At 30.7% G+C, this 22,245-nt stretch overlaps 2 protein-coding genes and 1 long non-coding RNA gene across 4 annotated transcripts in view; all 3 read right to left on the bottom strand.

The window, feature by feature from the left end:
- Positions 1-6,725, bottom strand: part of LOC127706126 (uncharacterized) — a 137,007-nt gene extending 130,282 nt beyond the window's left edge. Inside the window, exons 1-7 of one of the 2 annotated variants that reach the window (XM_052210577.1) lie at positions 6,620-6,725; positions 5,269-5,373; positions 4,296-4,374; positions 3,908-4,022; positions 2,130-2,210; positions 734-843; positions 141-254 (exon numbers count right to left, since the gene is read on the bottom strand). In XM_052210577.1, coding sequence (XP_052066537.1) covers positions 141-254; positions 734-843; positions 2,130-2,210; positions 3,908-4,022; positions 4,296-4,374; positions 5,269-5,373; positions 6,620-6,699 — 684 coding nt within the window. In that variant the 5' untranslated portion in view covers positions 6,700-6,725. Of the gene's footprint in view, positions 1-140; positions 255-733; positions 844-2,129; positions 2,211-3,907; positions 4,023-4,295; positions 4,375-5,268; positions 5,793-6,619 lie in introns of those variants that run through there. The other variant, XM_052210578.1, reaches the window with a different exon arrangement.
- Positions 6,726-7,903: 1,178 nt separating this feature from the next.
- LOC127706662 (uncharacterized) lies at positions 7,904-16,173 on the bottom strand. The gene is made up of 9 exons (XM_052211318.1): positions 16,061-16,173; positions 15,410-15,517; positions 14,981-15,047; positions 13,421-13,527; positions 12,875-13,033; positions 11,701-11,823; positions 10,418-10,516; positions 9,088-9,145; positions 7,904-8,124 (listed from the first exon to the last, which is right to left on the bottom strand). The coding sequence occupies exons 1-9, from the start codon at positions 16,148-16,150 to the stop codon at positions 7,904-7,906; spliced, it is 1,032 nt and encodes a 343-aa protein (XP_052067278.1). The 5' UTR covers positions 16,151-16,173.
- A 519-nt stretch (positions 16,174-16,692) lies between these two features.
- Positions 16,693-19,071, bottom strand: LOC127706131 (uncharacterized). The gene is made up of 4 exons (XR_007984243.1): positions 18,905-19,071; positions 18,345-18,427; positions 17,565-17,711; positions 16,693-16,784 (listed from the first exon to the last, which is right to left on the bottom strand). It is a non-coding gene; the product is annotated as an uncharacterized LOC127706131 (long non-coding RNA).
- Positions 19,072-22,245: the final 3,174 nt, after the last annotated feature.

Below are 22,245 nucleotides of genomic sequence, written 5' to 3'. Positions count from 1 at the left end.
AATATCATGTTCATGTACCTTAAAATGAACATCATATTATAAATGAACGGTTCTGTTCGAGAAAACAAACTAGCATTAACCAGTAAAAGATTATAAAAAAAGAATTGAAGGCCTATGATGGATTTTCCTAAATATATCACCTGGTTGAAAGCTTTGATAGAGTCCTGTCTCTGTGTTATTCCAGCGGATGTCATTAGGTCTGTTGTAAGTTGTCTGATATTACAGTATGGCAATGGTCTATTTGATGGTGTGGTCTTCAAGTAAAACAGCATAACATCACTCAACAAGTAAAATAGCCTCATACATGATTATTGGCAATTGAATGTTTATTTTATTTATTATAATTTCTAACTGAGGGTACATGATGCATGCAAAGCAAGAGACGTTTACCAATGCGACACACACAGTTTCGCCTCTTTTGAGTTATTGCATTGTACTCATGGTTTGTTTTAACTTAATTTGTATCTTAAATGGATTAGTGAGATTTGAACATCGGTAAACTAGTTTTGTTTCTCATGTGTATGACCTGCTTTGTATCAAATTAATTTAGAATTAATTCACAAACATTCTAAATCTGGTTCAGATATTTACGTTTGATATTCTGCATTTAAACGTTTTATACGAAAATCTCGTTTCAAAGTTGTACAAGTATTTTCTTAATGTTGTTGATATATATCCTACCAGAAATAGGATATATACGCGTTAAAAAATTTTGTATCCATAATTTTATTACCTGTCCTTTGTTGTAAAGATTTAGTACCCTAACACTTGTTGGGTCCAGATTTAATTCCTTGGAAATATGTTCCATAACTGATTCTATGATAAAAATTCCTGGTGCCGAATCTAAGATACAAAATGTAGTCATTACAACATTACAACGTGCCTTTAACGGCAGATGAATATGACATTGACGAACAAGCTCGTGTGGAGATAAAAGGGGAATGCCCTTAAGCTTAAATCGCAAAATACGTGTTGCATTTAAGTTTTGCTTGCTTTGTTACGGACCGAAAAACGAAACATGATTGCCCTTGTTATTACAGTTCCTTTATTGCTTTAATCTTTTATTTTTGATTTTCTAATATATCAGTACAACGAAGTACACAGTACTTTAATGATTTTAAATTGACCCAAGGATTCACTTAGGAGACATTTTCTAGTGAAATGTTCATTTGATTTTTCAAAATTAGTACTGTAAAACGGTAAAGTCTGGTCTTCCTGTGAAACACTCATATACGCTTCACAAAATTCCGTACAAACAACGGTACATTGCCGGCTCATCTGCATGTTCGACTAAAGAAATGTCCATTAGATTGACAAAATGTCTGTCCGCAGTGAAAGAGGGTCTTCAGAAATACTGTGAAACTGTTTAGTCGCGTTGTGGTATTAACCATACGTGGATTTTAAAAAAACTCTAAAGACCTTCTGGATAATTTTAAATCTCGATCTTTTTCTGAAATGAGTTCTAACAAACTTTTGATTTTTTCAACCCTGTATACCACCATTCCCCATATGAAATTGAAAAGTCGTCTAAAAGAAATAATCCACAATGCTGTTCAACATAAAATGGTAGCATACGCTATAAGTTTATTAATTTGGGATACCATACGGCATATTTTGTTAATAGTGAACAAAAAGGTAAAACATGCTACACAGATTATAACACATTGTTGACTGCTGTACCTCGATTTTTGACATTTTTACCTATTATGCCTGTTTGTTTTGTTCACACATCGTTGTCAATATAATGGAATTTTATGCGACTGTCATACAAGTGAGAGATTTAGCTAGCTATAAAACTAGGTTTAATCCACCATTTTTCTCCGACAAAAGTCTGTACCAAGTTAGGAATATGACAGTTGTTATCCATTCGTTCGATGTGTTTGAGTTTTTGATTTTGCCATTTGATTAGGGACTTTCCGTTTTGAAATTTCCTCGGAGTTCAGTATTTTTGTGATTTTACCTTATACGCAGCGTGTTCGTCCTTCACTTCATGGTTTGCATCCGTGAAAAGAACAAGAGGAACGCTCGAGACAAAATGTTTCTTATGCCAAAACAAAATGAAGTACAATGTTTTCACAAGACGAAATTTACGCTTCAGAAACATATACTCTGATTAATATAATCCTTACCTGGTGCTCTACAAAATGTATTAACAGGTTTGTTCGTCCTGACGGTCTTTGGTGTTACATTCCAATTGTCACAGAAGTATCCTGTGTGTGTGTAAAACAGTGTTGATTTATATTTGTGTTTAAATTAATTAGGTACACACACATGTACATTAATATTCGAGGCTTTCGAGTGTTCGCCTTACAACAATCTTATAAAAGATAAAACAAAAGAGTTTTTTAAGAAGTATGAATGCTGGTTAAGATAGGTTGTACTTCTACAAATCAGTGAAACTATATTTTTGTATATATGTTCCCAACTATAATCATTGGTAGTGTTGGTAGAAAATCAATTATCAAAAGTCACATTCTCAAGTTAATGGCGAAGTGGATAAGCATACATCGTTTGATCCATTACGGTTAGTTTGATGTTTAGTTGTTTCATTGGCAATTATTCCACATCTCCTTTGCGAGATAAGAAAATAAGATACTATAATAAAAATTATTCATGAAGACCAAAAACATTGTTAAATGATAGTTTTAGTCGTTGTTCCAAAATACCTCAGATGTGTAGTTTGGGCGTAAAATTGGCGTCAAAACTTATTTTCCTACGTTCAAAACCCCATAAAACATACGATATGAGCATGGGAAGAGGGTTGTTTACCTTCATAAACTATAGACCAAAAGTTAAGAATTGAATTCTGTCAGGGAAATATCCAATACCAGAAAAATAGCATTCTCTGTGATTTGAAACGAAATAAGCTGGAAGATACTATTCCAAAATGGGAGGGTGGCATTAGGAAAAACTGAAATTTATCATTCAAGTTATTCATTTAAAGTACAGTGTTTCAACTTTTTGGAATTTTGAGAATCCATTTCAGATTGACACCAATTGTTGTTCTTTGAAAGCATTGCTTTATCGGAGGGTAAATATGTGTAAGCATCTCGGAAAAGATTTGAACATTTAGACAATCCTGCTATGTTGCGTTCTTTATAAAGTGACATTTACGTATTCAATATTTGAAAGTCAGATTTCCATACTTCACTTTGATATTTGCCTACATGTGATTTACATTATTTTATATCTTTACTGTGACGGAATGACGGTGGGAACGTTGCACTACAAAATTCATGTATATTAAAACATTTAAACTAGGCATTAAAATGGCGATGTTTGCTAATTAAACACTATCTTGTCACTTTTGTAAGCTGGAACAGCATGATACTGATCATTCAGACTGTTTTGGGCATGCACCACCTCTGTGTAAATATAACAATTACACTTTGTCACTAAGCGAATGTAGATGTATTACTATTTTTTCTATGAAGACTATCGGTAGTTTGAACGACAGATCGACCTATTTAGTATTATATACAAAGTGCTAGGTCCATTGAATCTCCTATTATATATTGTAATTTTTAGTGGAGTCAATAAACAGTCTTATAAACCCCTTTGGATGAACACATCAACGGAGATTATCAATAATTTGAATATATGCCTTCCAAGGAAAATCATTTTTTATCATTTTACATTGAATAACTTTTAACAAATACTGGTTGTTTGACTGTTTGTTTACTCCTATTGTCCCTGGACTTCCGAACATTGACTTTGACATGACGTGTATTATAGTTCTTTGGTAATTCTTCTAAAATGATTTGTAAACATGTGTCTCGATATGTAGTTTCGAATCGGTGTTTAGTAAATGTTTAAATTTTTAATATTATCAGAAAGGATAAAATGCTTATACAACTATCAAAGCCGTTAATTGTTAACTTTTTCATTTTTCATATAATTGTTTTACCGTTATCAATATGTCCAAATACACCATTTAGCGGATCTTCATTTCCAAGGTAACCAGAGTCGCTATAAACTGTCATTTTGATACCGTTTAATTTTCCCTGATCGGTACACCCAACCTGTATGTATAATGTAAACATATCAATCGAAAAAAAACATAGGCATTGCACAGAGATCAACATTCTTGCGCATGTCAGTAGGAAACAAAATGTTCAAGTCCATACTGTGTTATGTAGTTAGTTCATAGCACATGTACACAATAACAAAGAAACAGAAAGAAAAATGCTTAATCTTTTACGTCTTTAAAAAGTGAATATAATCGGATGCAATGAAAGAGTTAATGTGCTTGAAAAAGTAAGACCAAAAAGATAATAAACTTGAATGACACGTACCGTATAGTCCGCTCTGTAGGCAAATCTTCTCCCAACCATTCTCATGTTTGTATGAAACTCCAAATTTAGTTTGACTGGCCTAAATATAGTCAAAAATGTGTCCTGGGAAAGCTATTATCTTATACAATTCAAATTTAATATACATATCTATTTAAAATACCGAAATTATTGAAATTTTTGTGACCACATCAATTTTTAAATGTATAATATTATCCAACTGACAATCATAAACTATGTCTTGACAATCTCATGTATGGTAATTCACATACAGATAATGACTTCTTATACACATTTGGTTTTGTTTTAAGTAGAGTAGATATTGGAGACCTTTACTCGCGGAGGTTCAATAACAACCACGCGAATGTGAATCGTCTTCATACACAAATACAGGTTCTGTTTGCCATGGTCATGTCTTAATTGGATACATAAGCATCGTAAGAACATCGGCTCCGTCGTATGGCGTTTACGTATATCGGTTAATACGTTACGCCAAGTTCTTAGTTGATTTGATTTTCCAGCTGTTTCGATTCGAGCCTCACAGCTAGAGTATTAAAGAGATTAAGATGCGTCTGGGGTACTAAAAAATCAGCCTAGTTTCTTTGTTGATTTTCTAAAGCACCAAAAAATTTCAAATAGTATTAATTCGGATGGTGTAAAATAATTAAAAATATCAACATATTTAACCCGGGAATAGATGGCCTTTGTCAGATTATGCACACTTTTCTTTTATAAATGCTTGTTTGCAATGCTCCTGCAATTCTTAATTTAGGCTGTTTTGATTCGGGCGCATCGTATGAGACTTTTATAGACGAATAAAGAAAAAAAGCTAAAGCAATTTTTGTACATTTAAATGTTCATACTATACAGATTTCAGACAGAGTGTTATTTTTAAGCGATGAATTTCAGTTTTTTCGTAGGTTTTGTTTTTGTCATTTTTATATATACAAATGAAAATGACCAATAAATATTTTACCTATTCATGATATGAGCTGTTAATGCACAGCCTGCAGCTACTATACCACTCCTTGTTAATTTTGAACCATATGCTCCACCCAGTCTTTTAACCGTCACATTTACCCTGAAAAACTTTCATGATCTTTACAGGGAAAGCTTAGATATTTTGAACAATTAAAAATGTTTTTTACCTACTGCATTCAAATATCGATTTGTTATTCCACATATATGAAGCAAAACCATTAACGTTACCAAATTTTCTACACCAGATACGCATTTCGACAATAATTGTCTCTTCAGAGATGTTCGAGGACAATATATTTGGAAATCAGAAACTTGAGGCCAATATATTTGAAAATCAAAAAATTGTCATAAAAATGAAAAACTTGAATACAATAAAGGTTGCAGTCTTGTAATTGACTGCTTCATAGGCTTACGTGCTAAACAGCTGATCTTTGAAAATAAAAAAAAATAAAAAATGCTACATAGAAAAAAAATTTCATGTTCATATCATGTATGTTCTAATGTGGAATTGTGATTAAATCGAGAAAAAAAAGTGGGTCATGGCACGAAGAAAAAAAATTTATGTATCCCTGAAGTCAAAACTATTTTTTTTCTACTTTCTGTTTGCTGTTTTTACTAGGCCGCACCACTTCCAGTAAACATAATATCCTTCCACTTTCCTGGATTGATATCCCCAAAAAGATGCAAGTTTTTTTTTTAAATCTATATATATGTTTCAATTCAGTATAATTGCTTTCCAAGGTACCAGGCTTATAATTTTATAAACTTTTAATCAAACAGACAAAATTGAGTCCAGAAAAAAATGAATAATTTTATATCCCTCCATCTTTTGACATGTACCGGAAACTGGAGTTGTAATACAAGACTGGTACCTAAAAGACAAATGTCTTTTTTCAAAGCTCACTTTATTCTAATTAATTTTAATAGATGGAGTGAACCACCTACCTAGTTTTATAATTTGCTTTAAGTTTTAAAATAACCTCAGTATGCAATATATGAAGGGGTGCATCTTCTTTGAAACACCATGAGACATGCAGTTTTAAAAGAACAAAGTTCATTCATGCATTCTTTTTACTCAGCCTTTGGTTTATAAATGCAGTTTTTTGAAATGTGTAATTTGTCTTTTCGCCGTTTTTTATTTTTAAATTTCGAACTCACAAACAACAGCCTACAAAACATGAGTTAGTAAACAAATGACAAATCAACACGAATCCAAATGAAAACCAATGGGATATCAGATACTCCGAAAGATAAGCAGCTCCTGTTCTAATTGTGGCACCCGTAATGTACAATGTAGAAAAATATAAAATATTCAATTGCATTTTTTAAAATTTTGGTTTATATACCTGCTTATAGGTACACCTAAAACGTTCGAAACAACTTTTTGTGTAGCGTCTAACCATTGCGTAGCGGCTTCTACATCCATCCCTTCAGCTGTTGGTCTGCAGTAACTGATCTATGGAAAATAATAGAATTAGCTCTGCTTATTAATGAACTTCAAACACAGATATTTTGCTTAGTGTTATCAAAATTGATGAACAAATTCAAATACCAAGTATATAGCTGTTTTGATACGATTTATCAACAGACTCAGCTATTGATGAGATCAATATGCTCGATTAGTCACACCAATCAAAATCATCTTTAATCAAAATTTGAAATTTCGCACAGTTCAGATACCTTACTAAAGGAAACATGCTTCGAACAATTCAAACACCTTACTAAAGGAAAACATGACAGTAACATTGGAGTGCTTATAGTGCTTTTCTAGATTAATTGAAAATATATTGTTGGTATGTGTTCCGGGATTTTAATTACTAGGCCTTTTATCATTGCTGCTGATAGAGTTTGATAAGTTTGACCTATAATATCGAACAAAAAAATTCTCTTTCTTGTATGGAGTTTTGATATGAATAATATTGAAACAATCCTTTTCGTCATAATACAAGTTCCATAAAAAAAAATGATATTGACATTAAAATGCATCCGAACAAAACGGTATGTTAAGATATCCGAGCCGGTAGGAAAGGTTTGTAATGAATAGGAAAATACCACTTTTCCAATGTTTGATACTGTCATATACTACGATCTGAAAAAAAATCTATTGTGAAGATATTGACGTTTATCACTGTAATGTTATATCTTTATATAATTTGAAAAAAACTATATGCTTTGGAGTCGTAACAAACATTTAAACAAACCTGCGTTTCCGAATTTCATAACACAATACTTCCGTATAAACATAATGAAATGAAACAAGTAATGATATAAGATAAACAATTTACCTTTACAATATTTCATTCAATCAATTGGTATTAATACCGATTACGAATATACTATGCAAAGCTGTTGTGCTGACCACCGGCATTTTTTTTTAATATTTTGTCTGCTATCTCATTATCATATAGACCAAAACTTTAACTGTTTTATAACGTATAAGATAATAGGGATAAGATAAAAAATATTAATATCCTGATAGCAAACACTGAAGTTGACATTTTTACTTGTACAGTGCAAAATCAGGTATACCAAATGACTGCATGAAATTTGAAACTTAAATAATTATTATATCATAATAGGTAAACATATTAAACTGATAAAAAAATATTCCGGTAATGGTTTATTAATGTTTAAAATGGAATCATTAAATTTTCGTTAATCATGCATGCATATTCTCCTCCATAAACCTGTATCTTACTTTGAGCATCTCCTTTTATCAACGGTTTTGTTATGACGCTTGGGATGAACGAGCCCTGCTTTATGCCATCCTCTATAGAAAGAATTGGTGTCTTCTGATCTGAATACGTCACTTGTACTTGTGCAGCAGCTCTGTTTGCTGTTTCTTCGTCCACTGGAATTCAGATGTTTAATTCAATATCAAGAAATCATCAGCAGCAAATTCTTGGCAAATGAAACGCAACAACTCTTCATTATTAGTGATTAAAATCTGTTATAAATTAATCTATTAATTCTAACATGTTAACAAAATGTCGTTAAATTTTGATTGTAAATACTCATTTCTTAACTTAAAATTTGTTTTTACATTCAAATATATGATGTTTATTGGACACAATTGGAGTTAAGTTAAAAAAATGAAAATTGAACCTAATACAAAATGTTTGTTTATTCAGATTCATATTCAATTAATATGATTTTTTTTTCAATCTATAGGATATTAAGCATGTATTCTAATACATTTTTTTAGATCAGTTGTTGATACCGAAGACATGTGTTAAAAAAGTAAAAAGTGTTATAATAACATCAACGGTTCCAATTTTACTGCACCAGATGCACATTTTGACAATTAATGTCTCTTCAATGTTGCTCGAAGTAAAAAGAAACTGAAAGTCAAAAACATGCTATGAAAAGCTGGAATGCAAACGAAACCAAAAAAGGACAATAATAAAGAAAGCTAAACCTAGACAAGAATTGGGATGAGGTAGATACTTCATTTATTTAAGATCATTTCGCATTTATAGCAGGAAATTTCAATAAAACAATGTCCATATGTCCATGCCAGTACCGCAGTATTAGCTAACTGGTCGACCAGCAGCGGTATCGACCAATTTGTTAGCATAACATAAACGATACCAATTTTACTACACCAGATGCAAATTTCGACAGTTAATGTCTATTTTATATGAAGATTACTTATGACAGATTTATTATCTCTTTGCTTAGTGTTTAGAAAAAGGATTTATCTGTTTTCATTTTCATATGGAAAATTTATTTTGGTATAAGAAAATAAAAAGAATATTAAACAATACACAATTTTCCATATATAACATTCGTGTAATGGATCCGGAGGACATACCTGCCACAATAATGGCTAACGCTTGACCAGCGTACATCACATCACCGCCACATAGAACCTATATAAATAAAACGTATAAAAAAATTATCTAGGGGCATACAAGGAATATGATGAACTAATTCAAAAAAATCCAAAGCAAAGAAACAGTGTTATGTTTCAACTATCTTTCATTAGCAATTGAACATTTAAATCTTAACAGAAGCATACCATTTTTTTTGGCAAAATGAATTGTTGCACCAGTTTCTTATGAAATTCTTATTAAATGCCGATACAATATGTAGCACAGGTGTAACCCTCTTCTATTGGGCCTTATTCATACTGGGATCTGGGGCTCTCAAAAATGTTTGGATAATCATTAACGTTCTTCTATTAATTTAGGTGCCTTTGGTCATATAGCTTTACATGTTTCTATATACATCATTGATTATCAACTATTTGGTTTTCAGCGTTTTTAGTGTTATTTTCATTTTTTTCGCGCAACAAGGGACGTACCTTGTAGCAAGAGTAACGTCAACCAGTCCCCATACCTTTGAATTCCTTTTGAGGACAACATAAGTCGACTTTTAGAGATTAAAAACATTAAAAAGATTTCGATTCTCTGATAATACTTAGCTTTCTACAATATGCTTTCGATGATCACAAAATTGACAAAAATAATGTGCATATGGTCCTAGCTTTGTCCCCTTTGTGTGAAAAGGCTCTTCAAATATCGTAATATGAATATAACATGGTGGTTTTGTTCTTTAAATGTATCATTGACTCTGTAGTGGAAAACTTGCTTTCATAATATTCATTCGATATCGATAACTAGAAAATGTTCAGTTATATTACAGAAAGATATGAAATGTATTCACCACAAAGATATGAAATCTTTCCCCCAAAAAATAAAAAATGTAATCACCACAAATATAAATCATGTAATCACCACAAAGATAACGAATGTCTTTACTACAAAGATATAAAAAATTTTCAATAAAACTTTATATAATGCATTCACCAAAAAGATATAAAATATGTTCACCAAAAAGATATGAAATGTATTCATCACAATTCACATCACAGATATACCATGCATGCATTAACTATAAGATATAAAATGTATTCACCAGAAACATAATATGTACATGTATTCACCATAAAGATATAAACTGTACTCTTATCTTGGGTTATTCTCTCGATGCAGTTCCTTGAATTGATTTGCGTCCACATATTTACACTTTCGGATGGCTTTTCTTTTATGTGAATCAAGAAATCAAGAAATCAATCAAGAGTATTTGCAGTGTAACAGAATGTGGTTTAAAGAGTAGAATTATATAAACCATTGACTTACTTCTTCAGGAGAAGTAGGAATGCCTGGAACTAATGCAACACAATCATTTTTCCCGGGTATGTCCTTGGCTGTTATGAATTTCAATACTCCTGGAGTACTCTAAAATGTTATTAATACAGCTAAAATTTAATCATTTATCAAATTAAATCAATATACATTTAATGGTCACAATGACGAAATGGTTGACCTGTACGATATGTTTGCTTTTCAACTCACTAGCGATATGTTTTCGAATGTGTTGTGTTCCCAATTGTTACATTAATACACAATGTCGATTCGAATGTCAGGTGATGCATTTAAAGCAGGAGAATTTAGCCAGTCAACGCACCAAATCTCGCTTTTGAAGTTCATGCAATTTAAGGTAGATGGGGTGTCTAAATTATAATCCATAGAATTTTTTAATAATTTGCCAAAATGTAGTTTATTTCATGCTTTTTTAAAAAAAATAATAAAAAGAATGGATCACTGGGCTTATTTTCAAGCTACAGGTTGTGCAAAATTGACAGATTTTTGTATAGATTATGCATGAAAAACCCAATTTTCTGCCATAAAATAAAAACTACACCATAGAATTTTGAGATAAAATATGAGAAGATAGCTCTAACATTATGCTTTCAGATAAGAAAAAGAAAAAATGGGGTCACGGGACCCGTTTTCTTGCTACATAATAAAATAGGTAAATTCCTAACCCATTCTATTGTAAAAGTAACTTTATCTGAATTATCTGCCCTTACATTTGAGTTGCCTCCCCTTATGTGACAAAGTTGGAAAAAATTAAATCAAACAAAAGTATTCTGTTTTTTGTAAAATACAACCATAAATATGATAAAACATGTCATTTTCTATATAGAAATGAAAATTCTTACACATGAATTACCGACTACTCTCAAAATTTGCACATTTTATTAAAGATCAAGACCGATTGTTTTCTGGTATTTCAAAATCCAAGATGGAGGAAGACACCCTAATTACCTTAATCAGTTTTTTGTTTGTTTCCTTGATTAGTCTTAATAAGTTTTGAACATCAATAAACTACTATTGCCTCTATTTGAATTGCAACTTTCCATTTTCAATGAAAAAGGGTAAAGAGATACAAATGGTGTCAACCAAAACCATAAATCCAAAAACGACAAAGGAGCTATTCTATGTCTCATATATGATAACTGAAGTGCAATTCATATATCCGCCTATATGCGTGTCAAGACATCATTTTGCTGACGTACCAAATTTTTAAGGGTTATTTTCATTTTTATGCATTTTAAATTTCTGAACTTATAAATTACCAATGCTTTCGTAGGATCCATGCTCTGAAGTTTTGCATTTCCAACCGTGCTAGTGACAAAAGCAGCATACAAAGTATCTTTATATTCAGGAATATCGTTGATATATTCTGCTTTTCCAGTGCACTGTTTTAAAAAATCATTTTACAGTGAATGGTAAAATCCAGGATATTAATTACTACAATTTATGATTAAAGCTTTTAAACAGTGTTGATTTTACATAACTGACCCACCTTACGAATGTTGTGGATGCTGCCAATCAAATGTTTTTTTTTATTTTTCTCAGTGGTCTTAGCTGTCCTACTAAACAGCATGCTTTCATTTCTTATCTTCAATGTGAATGCGAGTACGTTTTATGGACAATACAATCTGAGGTTTGCCTATTCGATGTTTTTGTCACTTAGTCTACCTAAATATACTCGGATCTAAAACGAAAGATTATTACATATTTGTAGTTTGTTTCGTTTCAAGTCATCGTACTTAAATATTTTCCAGATGTATTTCATCTGTTAAAAAAAAAACTGTAAATAACTCGTTTGGATCATTGTATGATATAATAATTCTTACAAAATATATTTAAGGATGTTCGCACCTCTGATTAAAGATTACAAGCTTTTTTAGGACTGTTATAAATTCATAGTCTATAAATGATAGAACTAAAAAAGCAGAAAAAAAACATATAGGCCTGTTTTCTTGTTTTTGAGAAAAAAAGCCATCGAAAATTTGGCGAGAAATGAATCTCTCTAGATTATCCATATATTTTACATTGGTACCTTTTTTCTTTCAAAACCTATTAAGAATAACAAAGGTTTTTTTTATAAGATTTTTTTTCTCGGGAAAAACAGTTTTTAAAACTATATGCATTTAAATTATGAAAAAAAGTAGAATTGAGCCGGACAATTTGTAGAAGCACTACGTGGATAAAAGCAGAGGATTCCAAATATCTAGCACAAAATAAAAAAAATAAGAGCAGCAAACATCATTTGAAATTTTTAAAAGCTTACGAGTATAACATTGAATCTGAAGAGCCAGATCCAAAATTAATAGGATTGCATAATATTGCACTATTGCAAAAACAAAAAAGAAAATGAGATAATACAGCTGATCTAGTCGTCTCTTCATTAAAAAAACAAATTGTAAGATTTGCATATTATATAGATAATCAATGAAATATTACCTGGTCGAGAGCCTCTAATTTGATCAATGGTTCCGTAAGTGGCCATTCCATTGGTTTTGTGTCATATGATTGTTGTCCTGATGAAAGTGGTCTTAACAATGGTATTGCACCACTTTTATAAATAGCCCCTGCTGTATCACCAACAGCTTCTAGAATAAACTAAACACAATATTTATTTTTTTATTTGTATCATTATTTATTTATTTATTGTAATCTTATTTTCATTTTAACTGAATGATTTAATTTAAAAAAGTTAAGATATTTTGAATAATAACCGTAAAAATGTAGTTTAAATAAAACACAGAAATAACGCGAAAAAGGAAACAAATTCAAAATATATACTATTATTATTTATTTCCAGTACTTAATTAGACTGCTAGTGTAACAACGACCAGAAAATATGCCTTTGATGTCAAAGCGACATATCCACTATTTTCCCATATATCTGTTTATGAAATGAACACTATAAATTACAGCTTCTTGAAAGGTCTAAAGTCAATTAATTGTAAACAAACTCATCATTATTTCAAAATTAATTATGCATACGCTGTAGAGGTATCCGATTGCTACATTCTTTCTGTATCTCACACTAGGTTCTACGGCATCTATATTAGGATCAGGATTTAGTTCTGACGCAAGTGTGACTATAGCTCCTGTAGAGATAATAATTGAATACGAGTACTTTTTATAGTAGTATTTGATTGTTAAAATCCTTGTAAATACTGATTAGATACTAACGTATTGAATACAAATATAAACAAAATCATCAAAGCATAAGCAATAAAATTAATAGTGATGAAAATTAATTTCTCAAATTAAAAGAAAGAAGAAAAATATGCTGTCAAGTAAGTTGGTATGTTTCCTGTTGCTTAACTTTTTAAACAAGAAGAAGTGGTACGATAGCCAATGAGAAAACTCTTCACAAGAGATCAAATGACACAGAAATTGACAACTATAGGTCACCGTACGGCATTCAACAATGAGCAAAGCCCATACCGCATAGACAGCTATAAAAGGCCCCGGAAATGACAAATGTAATAGTGTAGTAACAGTACAACATAAGAACAAACTATACAAATCAGTTGAAAATAGCTTAACTCATCAGATGGATACTAATAGAAATATATCTAACAAAAACACAGTACTTGTACATCCCAATAACAAAACAACAATCACTAAATACAAATCTGAGAGTACTAGCAGTTACTGACAGCTAGTTCAAAGCCAATAACAACTTATAAAAAAATGCATGCATCAAAGAACAAATACCTAGTATGTTAATTATCTTCTTTTATTGAAATAAATATCGTCAACTATATCTATAACTATATATTTGACTTACATACAAACATGGTGAGTAAAACAACGTCAATTTTCTAAACAATATAAGCATGTCATGTCCATTTTTTCCCGAACTTTAAAAAAAGGACGAAAAGGGAGGCTCCCCGAGCTTTTCTCCTGTTTCGTAGCAAGTACAAATGAATTTTATATTTCCGACAATGTGCATATATTGTTTTATCCTGTAATTTACACTAAGCACTTTTAGGTTCAGTTGTATAAACCCAAATAGCTGTCTTTAATTTGTCAAAGAAACGACATTGTTTAAACGCGGACAACGAAGAGAACCCCAAAACTAACTTTTGCGCAAAAAGAAATATCAACATTACCGTTTGCTCAACATTGGAGCGGATTTAAAGGAGACTTTATTTATTAGAGCACAATACAGCAAAGCATTATTTGTGTATCTGTTATTTGAACAATGGTTTGGCAGATTGCAGGATAAAACAAATTGTTTGACAACACATCAATGCCTGTACCAAGTAAGGAGATATTTGTTTTCTATTCGTTCCGTTGGTTGGTATATTCTAACATTTGATTTTGAAGATTTTATGGATTAACCTTGGAGTTCGGTATTATTGTGAATACATTTGTATTTGTTCTAACGATAACAAAAACGGCAATCCTTTATATATGTGTTCCAAGTTTCTTATTATTAGTTTTTGAATGTTTTACGAAACAGTTAAGCCATTCATATTTCCAATGCCAAAATATGTCCCTTAAAGTTTTAATTTGTAATAAATATCTATTGTTCAATAATGATGATACCTTGTATAACATTGATATCTTCCAACGATTTTCCTTGTAGATAGGTTTCTGTCTGTACAGCATGGACCTTTACATAAAAACAATAATAATGGTGATATTTAGGACCTCTTATAAGAAAAGAATTTTTGAAACTCGTCACTTGTTATGAAATATATAGAAGCCAATTTGTTCTAGTTAAATGTTAACTTCACTATCTATGGAGGTAGAATTTATTTATGTATGTATGGTATTTGTATTCCCACAAAAAAAAAACAGTGGGTAAAAAGACGCAATTAGAAATTAGAAATACATTTCAAGGAAAAGATATGTTTTACAGTAAATGAAACATAAATAACATGAATTCCTGTTTAATTAGATCAAGCAAAGTAAAAAAAAGTTTAAAAAATGGCTTGTTTCTTATCTTACACAAGGATACTAATTGAAACATACAAAGTCTTTCGATACTCCAGAGAAAACCATACATGGCTTTTCTGTCACCATAACTTTTGGGTTTGCAATCTTCATCCTTATACCAGCATTAATGTAAGAGTGCGAGTTCTGGAATATAAGATAAATGCTATTGATTATAATTTCAGAAATAAATTATAAAGTACTCCTACAGATCAATTTAAGTAAGTAACAACACATTGATATATGTATTTGTAAACATAACATGGATGCGTTGTTCTACCTTTCAATAAAATATGTCTTTAATTGGCATTTCCGAAAAAGGTTTATCTAAAGAAACAACCAAAAGATAGTTCATTTATTATATTAAACTCAACAAAAACACAATGTACAATACCACTTTTACATAAAAGCAATAAAGCGATTGTATAGCAGGAGACCCTTGCCCTGTTCACAATATCGGACTCATTCCTTTGGGAGTTCGTGCGATTTCCGTAGGTTTTGTGCATTACCTTGATTTGTATCTTCTTAATCGATTAATGAGATTTGATCAACGGAAAACAACTGTTGCTTTACTTTTTTTAAGTTATCTCGACGATTTGACCCAAACAAATCATAGAACATTTTTGTAGCGTTTTTACCATTTCAAACATCTTTGTGTATACTACTTAAAGATATTTATTAATTATTAACCTCTACTCTTTGTGCGACTTTATACAATCTGACCATGTAATCATCGGTCATAGCTGGTACCTCCATGGCAACTATTACTTTGTTTGTCATGTCTGTTTTAAGGAACTGGCTGATTGGTATCGTATTAGATCCGTTACTATCCGCTAAAATAGGTGTGAAGTGATATTTGAATCGTAATTTCAAAATGTATAAAGGGGTACAAGTATAATAGAATGGTAATGATACATACAAATATATCCAAATGTATCAGACGAGGCTGATAATATCATGATGTTGACCTTAAATTAGTCTACATAAAATCAAAGAAAATAATTTGAAACAAATTTTAAAACAATAACAGATTGGAAATTTTACTTTTTTGTTTACTACATTAGGTATACAAAATTCTATTTCATTTTGGGAACTAAAATCCAATGCTTGGTAGAGGTTAAAACTTTATGTAGAAGTGATGACTGAATGGTATTCTTGTGACTAATCTGATTTTTTGTTTTAAAATTATGTAGTGAGGGATGATTTATTTAAAAGGTGAAAGAAAAAAAGCATCTATGTATATTTGTAGTTAAAACTATGACATTTTGCCACTATGAGCAATGGATCTCTTTAACAATTTTGTTACTGTACCTATGATAAGCTTAACGTTTGCTGATTCCAAAGAAACGTAGACATCTGACTGAAATTCAGGATGGAGGTGTTTCATCATTAAGTTTCCTGCCCAGGACGCCATCTGTTATGTTAAATTCGAATAGTTATATGTACGTATCAAAAATGATTCATAAGTGTTAATCTTATATTTTTTATCCATTCATGTGAGTATTTTTATTTTCAATTATCAATAAAATACATTAACACAATATTTTTAAAAATTGCGTCTGTCATAGAAGCTTTCGTTAAAATTAAACTGGTTTCGTTAAAATCAAACTGCACCTGTCCTACGTCAGAACCCTGTTGTTCAGTGGTTGTCATTTGTTGATATGGTTCATAAGTGTTTCTCGTTTTTTATATAGATTAGACCGTTGGTTTTCCTGTTTGAATGGTTTTACACTAGTCATTTTGGGGGCCCTTTATAGCTTGCTGTTCAGTGTGAGCAAAGGCTCCGTGTTGAAGGCCGTACTTTGACCTATAATGGTTTACAAATTGTGACTTGAATGGAGAGTTGTCTCATTGGCACTCATACTACATTTTCTTATATCTATATATTTTACAAAGTATAAATCATTATCTCATTTATTTGACTGAATGTACTCGTTAGTAGAGTATGGTGTGTTTTGGGAGATAAATATGTTAATTAGTTACTAGCATATTGATGGAAACCCCACATTTTCTTTAACTCGTGTTAAAAGAGAAAATTGATAGTGGTTACAAATTTGAATAAAAAAAATCTATATTATAATGATGATAATGATCATCTGTTTTAAACTATTTAAACTACAATTTATTTACATTAACCTGCTTGAACAAATTCATTACTTGTGCAGTAAAAAAGATTAAAAATACAAATTCTCACACTTCGGACAGATGTTCCAGCAACTCTTTTTAGCATGTCTCGTATGTGTACAAGGTAACCAAGTGATGGCTCTTGTTGGGATCTTGTAAGTACATCAATCAATTGGTTAATGGATAAACCAGCACCAAGTACAATTGTTGGATCAAACTACAATCATAAACGTTGTCATCAATGATAAACCATTTATTTTACAGTGCTTTGGAGTGATTGAATGGTCTTAATCTGGTCTTGAAAAACAATGTCAATCAAATTAAATGTTCTTGTGTTAAAATCAAAATTCACATCTTTGAATTTTATACAGTGAGAATAGAGTTTAATAATAGTTTTTAAAAATTGTATGATAATCATACGAACAATTCCTTTTCTGAAAAAAAAAAATGTTTTAAGATCGCTCGTGACCACAGGTTTAAAACCAAATATATAAAAATTGATTCAGAGCATACGAAATTAAAAGGTTCTACATAGAACAAGAAAACCGTTTACCACAAATAATTAAGTTCAGGTTTCCTTAAAAAAAATAAAACTGTCAATGTCATACTTATGTAAACATCATCATCATCATCATCATCATCATCATCATCATCATCATCATCATCATCATCATCATCATCAATAATAATAATAATAAACATATCGCAGTTTCAAATACATGTATGCAGCGTAACATACAATAAACATATCGCAGTTTCACATACATGTTATGCAGCGTAACATACAATAATGTAAGCTGAATATTTATGTATTTATGTATAGTATACAAAAGTACCATAAAAAGCTTACATTAACACTATACAGACCCTGTATTCCTCTTATATCGATAAGTACATCAAAACTGGCAAGGTTCAAGTCTTTGTAGTAGACACCTTAAAACATATATTTAAGGTATGCTTACTTAAAATATGTAATTTTATATTTTTCCTGGCAAAAGGTACCACGATCTATTATAATATAATAAGGTATAAAAACCAATTGATTTAACGATGGGTTGATATTACTAAAATCAATGAAGAAAAAACCATGACGATGTATCTTTTTATCTTTTTAATTCAAGCATGCCGTAAGCTACAGCTGTATTTATGTCACAAAACAATGATAACTTATTCAATCAAATCCTTTAATTTAAGACTTGTGGCAGTTGATACAAAGCATTTTATTTTGTAAAATTTCTACAGAACTTTCGAATGATCTTCAAAATGACATTACTGGACCTTGTTTACAGTCATTGACTTTAAAATTTGGGACAAAACATTACTGATAGTTTATTAATTCACTTGGATGGTTAATTGTTGCAGTCTTTTAATGTATGTAGTATTTTGAAACAAGTTGAACAAAATATGCACCTTGTCCGGTGTTACCAAACACCATCCTGGTTTTCTTCCCAGAGTTGTCTGCTAATATTTTGAATAGTTGATCAAACGTGTCAGGTCTATACCATACCGCATCACTGCCTACAACCTGAAGCTGTTGACCTGTTCGTGGGTGGCATTTTCCCTGGCAACGTTCTCCAGTTTTAGAACAAAAGGCCATTCCTAGTTCCTGCAAACAATACTATTTCTCGAAAATGCATCTTTTATCAAAATAACATCAGGACGCAATTCTTATCAAATCTAATTGGTTATCTTTGTATATAACACCTCTGTAGAACAAAAATCCTGAATTCAGGAGAATAACTAATCTGAAAGCGTTCATCAAATGATTACATCATTTTAAAACCCCTATTTTATGCATCAATATAATATACTTATGCTGCTAGACCTTAAAAACATAAACAGAGTCGCTGAAAATTAAAGTCGTGTTCAATAGTTTGAATATTATTACCTAATGTGAAAAGGTTTTCACAATGGAAATACAATATAATTGAAACCAATTTAAAAGTAGTCTTCATAGCGCATTCTGAGACTGATTCTCTCTTTTTTCATTAATGAAGGTAGAACAATACAAACCAACACATTTTTTTCAAAATATCATTTTTCTGCTGTTTTTGTTATTTTAATATATTCCAAAACCACAGATGAAAAATCTGTATCCATATCTTGCACTGTTAATCAATTCTGATGACAATTATATTTGTAAACAAATGCAAGTGTCTGACTGGTATAAAATGACAGCATGTGGGCAGTGCTATGTGGTAAATCAAAAGAATCATTTGATACCTGTATGACCACTGACCACTGTTTAAATTACAATATTGGACAAAGAGGTGGATTAGGGGTTTAAAGAAATAGGAAGATAATGAATTCCAAATTAAAATACAGTCATACATTAGAGCTGTATGGAGAAAAAATAAGAAGCTATTTTGAGCTTTAGAGGGAGAAAAGTGTTAAAATATGAATTCTTTTTAACACAAAACACAAACTGCCGTCCTTTTTTTTTACTAAAATGATAAGAAAATTCAAGTTTGCTTGAAACACTATATTTGCATTGTATACAATTATTATTCTAGAATCCATATCCATATGAATCGTCAAGACTGACCAACTGATCATTTTATGTACACATGTATAACTTACTTTTTTGTGAAAATTTTAAAAACAAAATACATAGTTTTACGTACTGAATAAATAAAATCCAAATTAGGAAAAAGCAGATGCAGTATGTAATTAACTTCTGATATCATTAATAGTTAATGTTTATCTAGATGGACAGAGTTTTGACCATATCAGTAGAAACTGACTTAGAGCAAGGTCAATTGTGATATAACTTCTCCCACCAGATTTGATTGTTGATGCACATGTACATATATAAAATTGTTGATATGAAATGCTTTCTTACTGGTCAAAATTATCTAAATGCTGATCATAAAGTATTCATATGATACATATATGAATTATATTCTAGTTAATAAGATTCAAGTAGGAAAATTCTTACTTATTCAATTGTGACACATACATTTTTGTCATGAAAATGTAGTTTTAAATGAAATTAACTCCTAGATAGACGCCTCGATATGTCTGATTTTAACACATGTTGCTTTTTGAGCTGTTATCTTCACGTATAGTGTCTTAGATTTCCAATAATATCAATCGAACAAATTTTATACCCAATTAAATTTACTGATTTTTTTATAAATTAAGGTTGCAAACATAATCGAAGGTTAATGAGACAATGAAATACAACAGGAAACATCTGAGGCATGGTTTTGGTTGTCAAATTGTGTTGCACAAGAATCTATCAAATATTTTGGGATGCTATGAATAACAAAGAAGCTAATTTCATGCAAGTGTGGGTATCAAAATCTAGCAACTACTTACATAATAATCAATTATGTAATAATGAAATTATCACCATTTGAAAGATTTATCTTTCTTATTTTTTTTGGTTCCTCATTTTATAAATTTTAAAGCTGGATGAAATGAATTTCATCATATTAAAGTTGTGTGATTAGGGGCGAAAAAATATTTGTATTGTGCTACCTTAAGGTTATCTGATTTGGGGTAAAACAATCTTGTATTGTGCTACCTTACTTTCATTTTAAATGATGCTCATTTTTATGACAGACATCAATTTTAGTTGTGAATGTCAATTAAATTGATGTTGATATTATTGTTGAGCTGTAGGTAATCAAAACGCTTTCTGGTATCAAACCAGAAGCTGGTTATAAATTTCAAAATTTAATATCGCTTTGCTTCCAAAAATGATGGGAGAAATAATGATTTCGATCTTCGAGAAATAAAACTAGAACAAATTATAACTGCAAGAAGCACAGACTTCAATTCAAATAAATATTTTCGGTACTAAAAATTCAGAGAAAAGGTGCAAGTTCAATTTCTTGAAATATGTCTCATTTTCTTAATACATCAAATGAATATTTTATATCAATTAGTACCAGAGTTGAAAGATTAAACTTTAATGACGAAATTAAAAGAAAATTGTGATTTGTTCATTTTAGTATTGTATTAGTACTGGCAAAGGTTGCTACGTGTTGAATAGAACTATACTGTCGTAACTTGAAAGATTATTTTAATTAGTATGTATGATGTTAATTTCACCTCAATATCAATAGGTGAAGCTTTCTTCATTGTTGGCGAGTCTTGTGCAAATGATTTCATCGCATCCAGAATTGGTCTATATCCTGAAAAAAAGATTTCGACTTTGTCAAGTATCTTATCATAATGACATTATTTAGAATTACACGGACTACCATAAATTCTTGACAGGATGTGAATTTTACCCATATACATCTTTTTATAACAAAGATTATTTAGTTGAAGGGCGTGACCAAGGTTTTTTCAGAAGGAAATAGACCTAATAATTGCAGTTAAATTGGATAAATGGCTAAGTATTGAAAAATATCGTACCTTAGAAGTTGTCAAACTTGTAGAAAACAGTTAATAGACAGAAAAAAACGCCAGGTTTATTTAAATAATTATATATTTGATCGTTAAATTTGGTTTTTATTTGTGATATAATGAAATCTTTGTGGTCCCATTCCTTTATGCATTACAATGTTGATATTCAAAAATATCAAACTTTGGTAAAACAAGGAATGGAAATAACTACATTGTACTTCCATTGTGCCTCTGTAGTTATTTACATGTATAATAACAACCTCAGTCTGTTAATATGAAAACAAAAACCTCTGTTAATATTTACTTGCATACGATAACCTTTGCCATCGTGTTGATATTGTTGACGATGACAAAAGATAATTTACAATAATTCTTGTAATTTACGCTGTGAA

This window comes from Mytilus californianus, unplaced genomic scaffold, assembly GCF_021869535.1.
Source record: "Mytilus californianus isolate M0D057914Y unplaced genomic scaffold, xbMytCali1.0.p SCAF_6, whole genome shotgun sequence".
Lineage (NCBI taxonomy): Eukaryota > Metazoa > Mollusca > Bivalvia > Mytilida > Mytilidae > Mytilus > Mytilus californianus.
The sequence above is the reverse complement of the archived record's forward strand: the minus strand, read 5'-3'. Positions and strand labels throughout refer to the sequence as shown.

What these genes read in the sequence shown, in the direction of transcription:
- LOC127706662 (XM_052211318.1), bottom strand. Translation starts at nt 16,150, where the DNA reads ATGACAAACAAAGTAATAGTTGCCATGGAGGTACCAGCTATGACCGAT. An exon ending in CTGGAGTATCGAAAGACTTT is followed by an intron (nt 15,048 to 15,409) that starts GTATGTTTCAAT and finishes TTTTATGTAAAG; the next exon opens with GTCCATGCTGTACAGACAGA. An exon ending in CAATCGGATACCTCTACAGC is followed by an intron (nt 13,034 to 13,420) that starts GTATGCATAATT and finishes TATTGTGTTTAG; the next exon opens with TTTATTCTAGAAGCTGTTGG.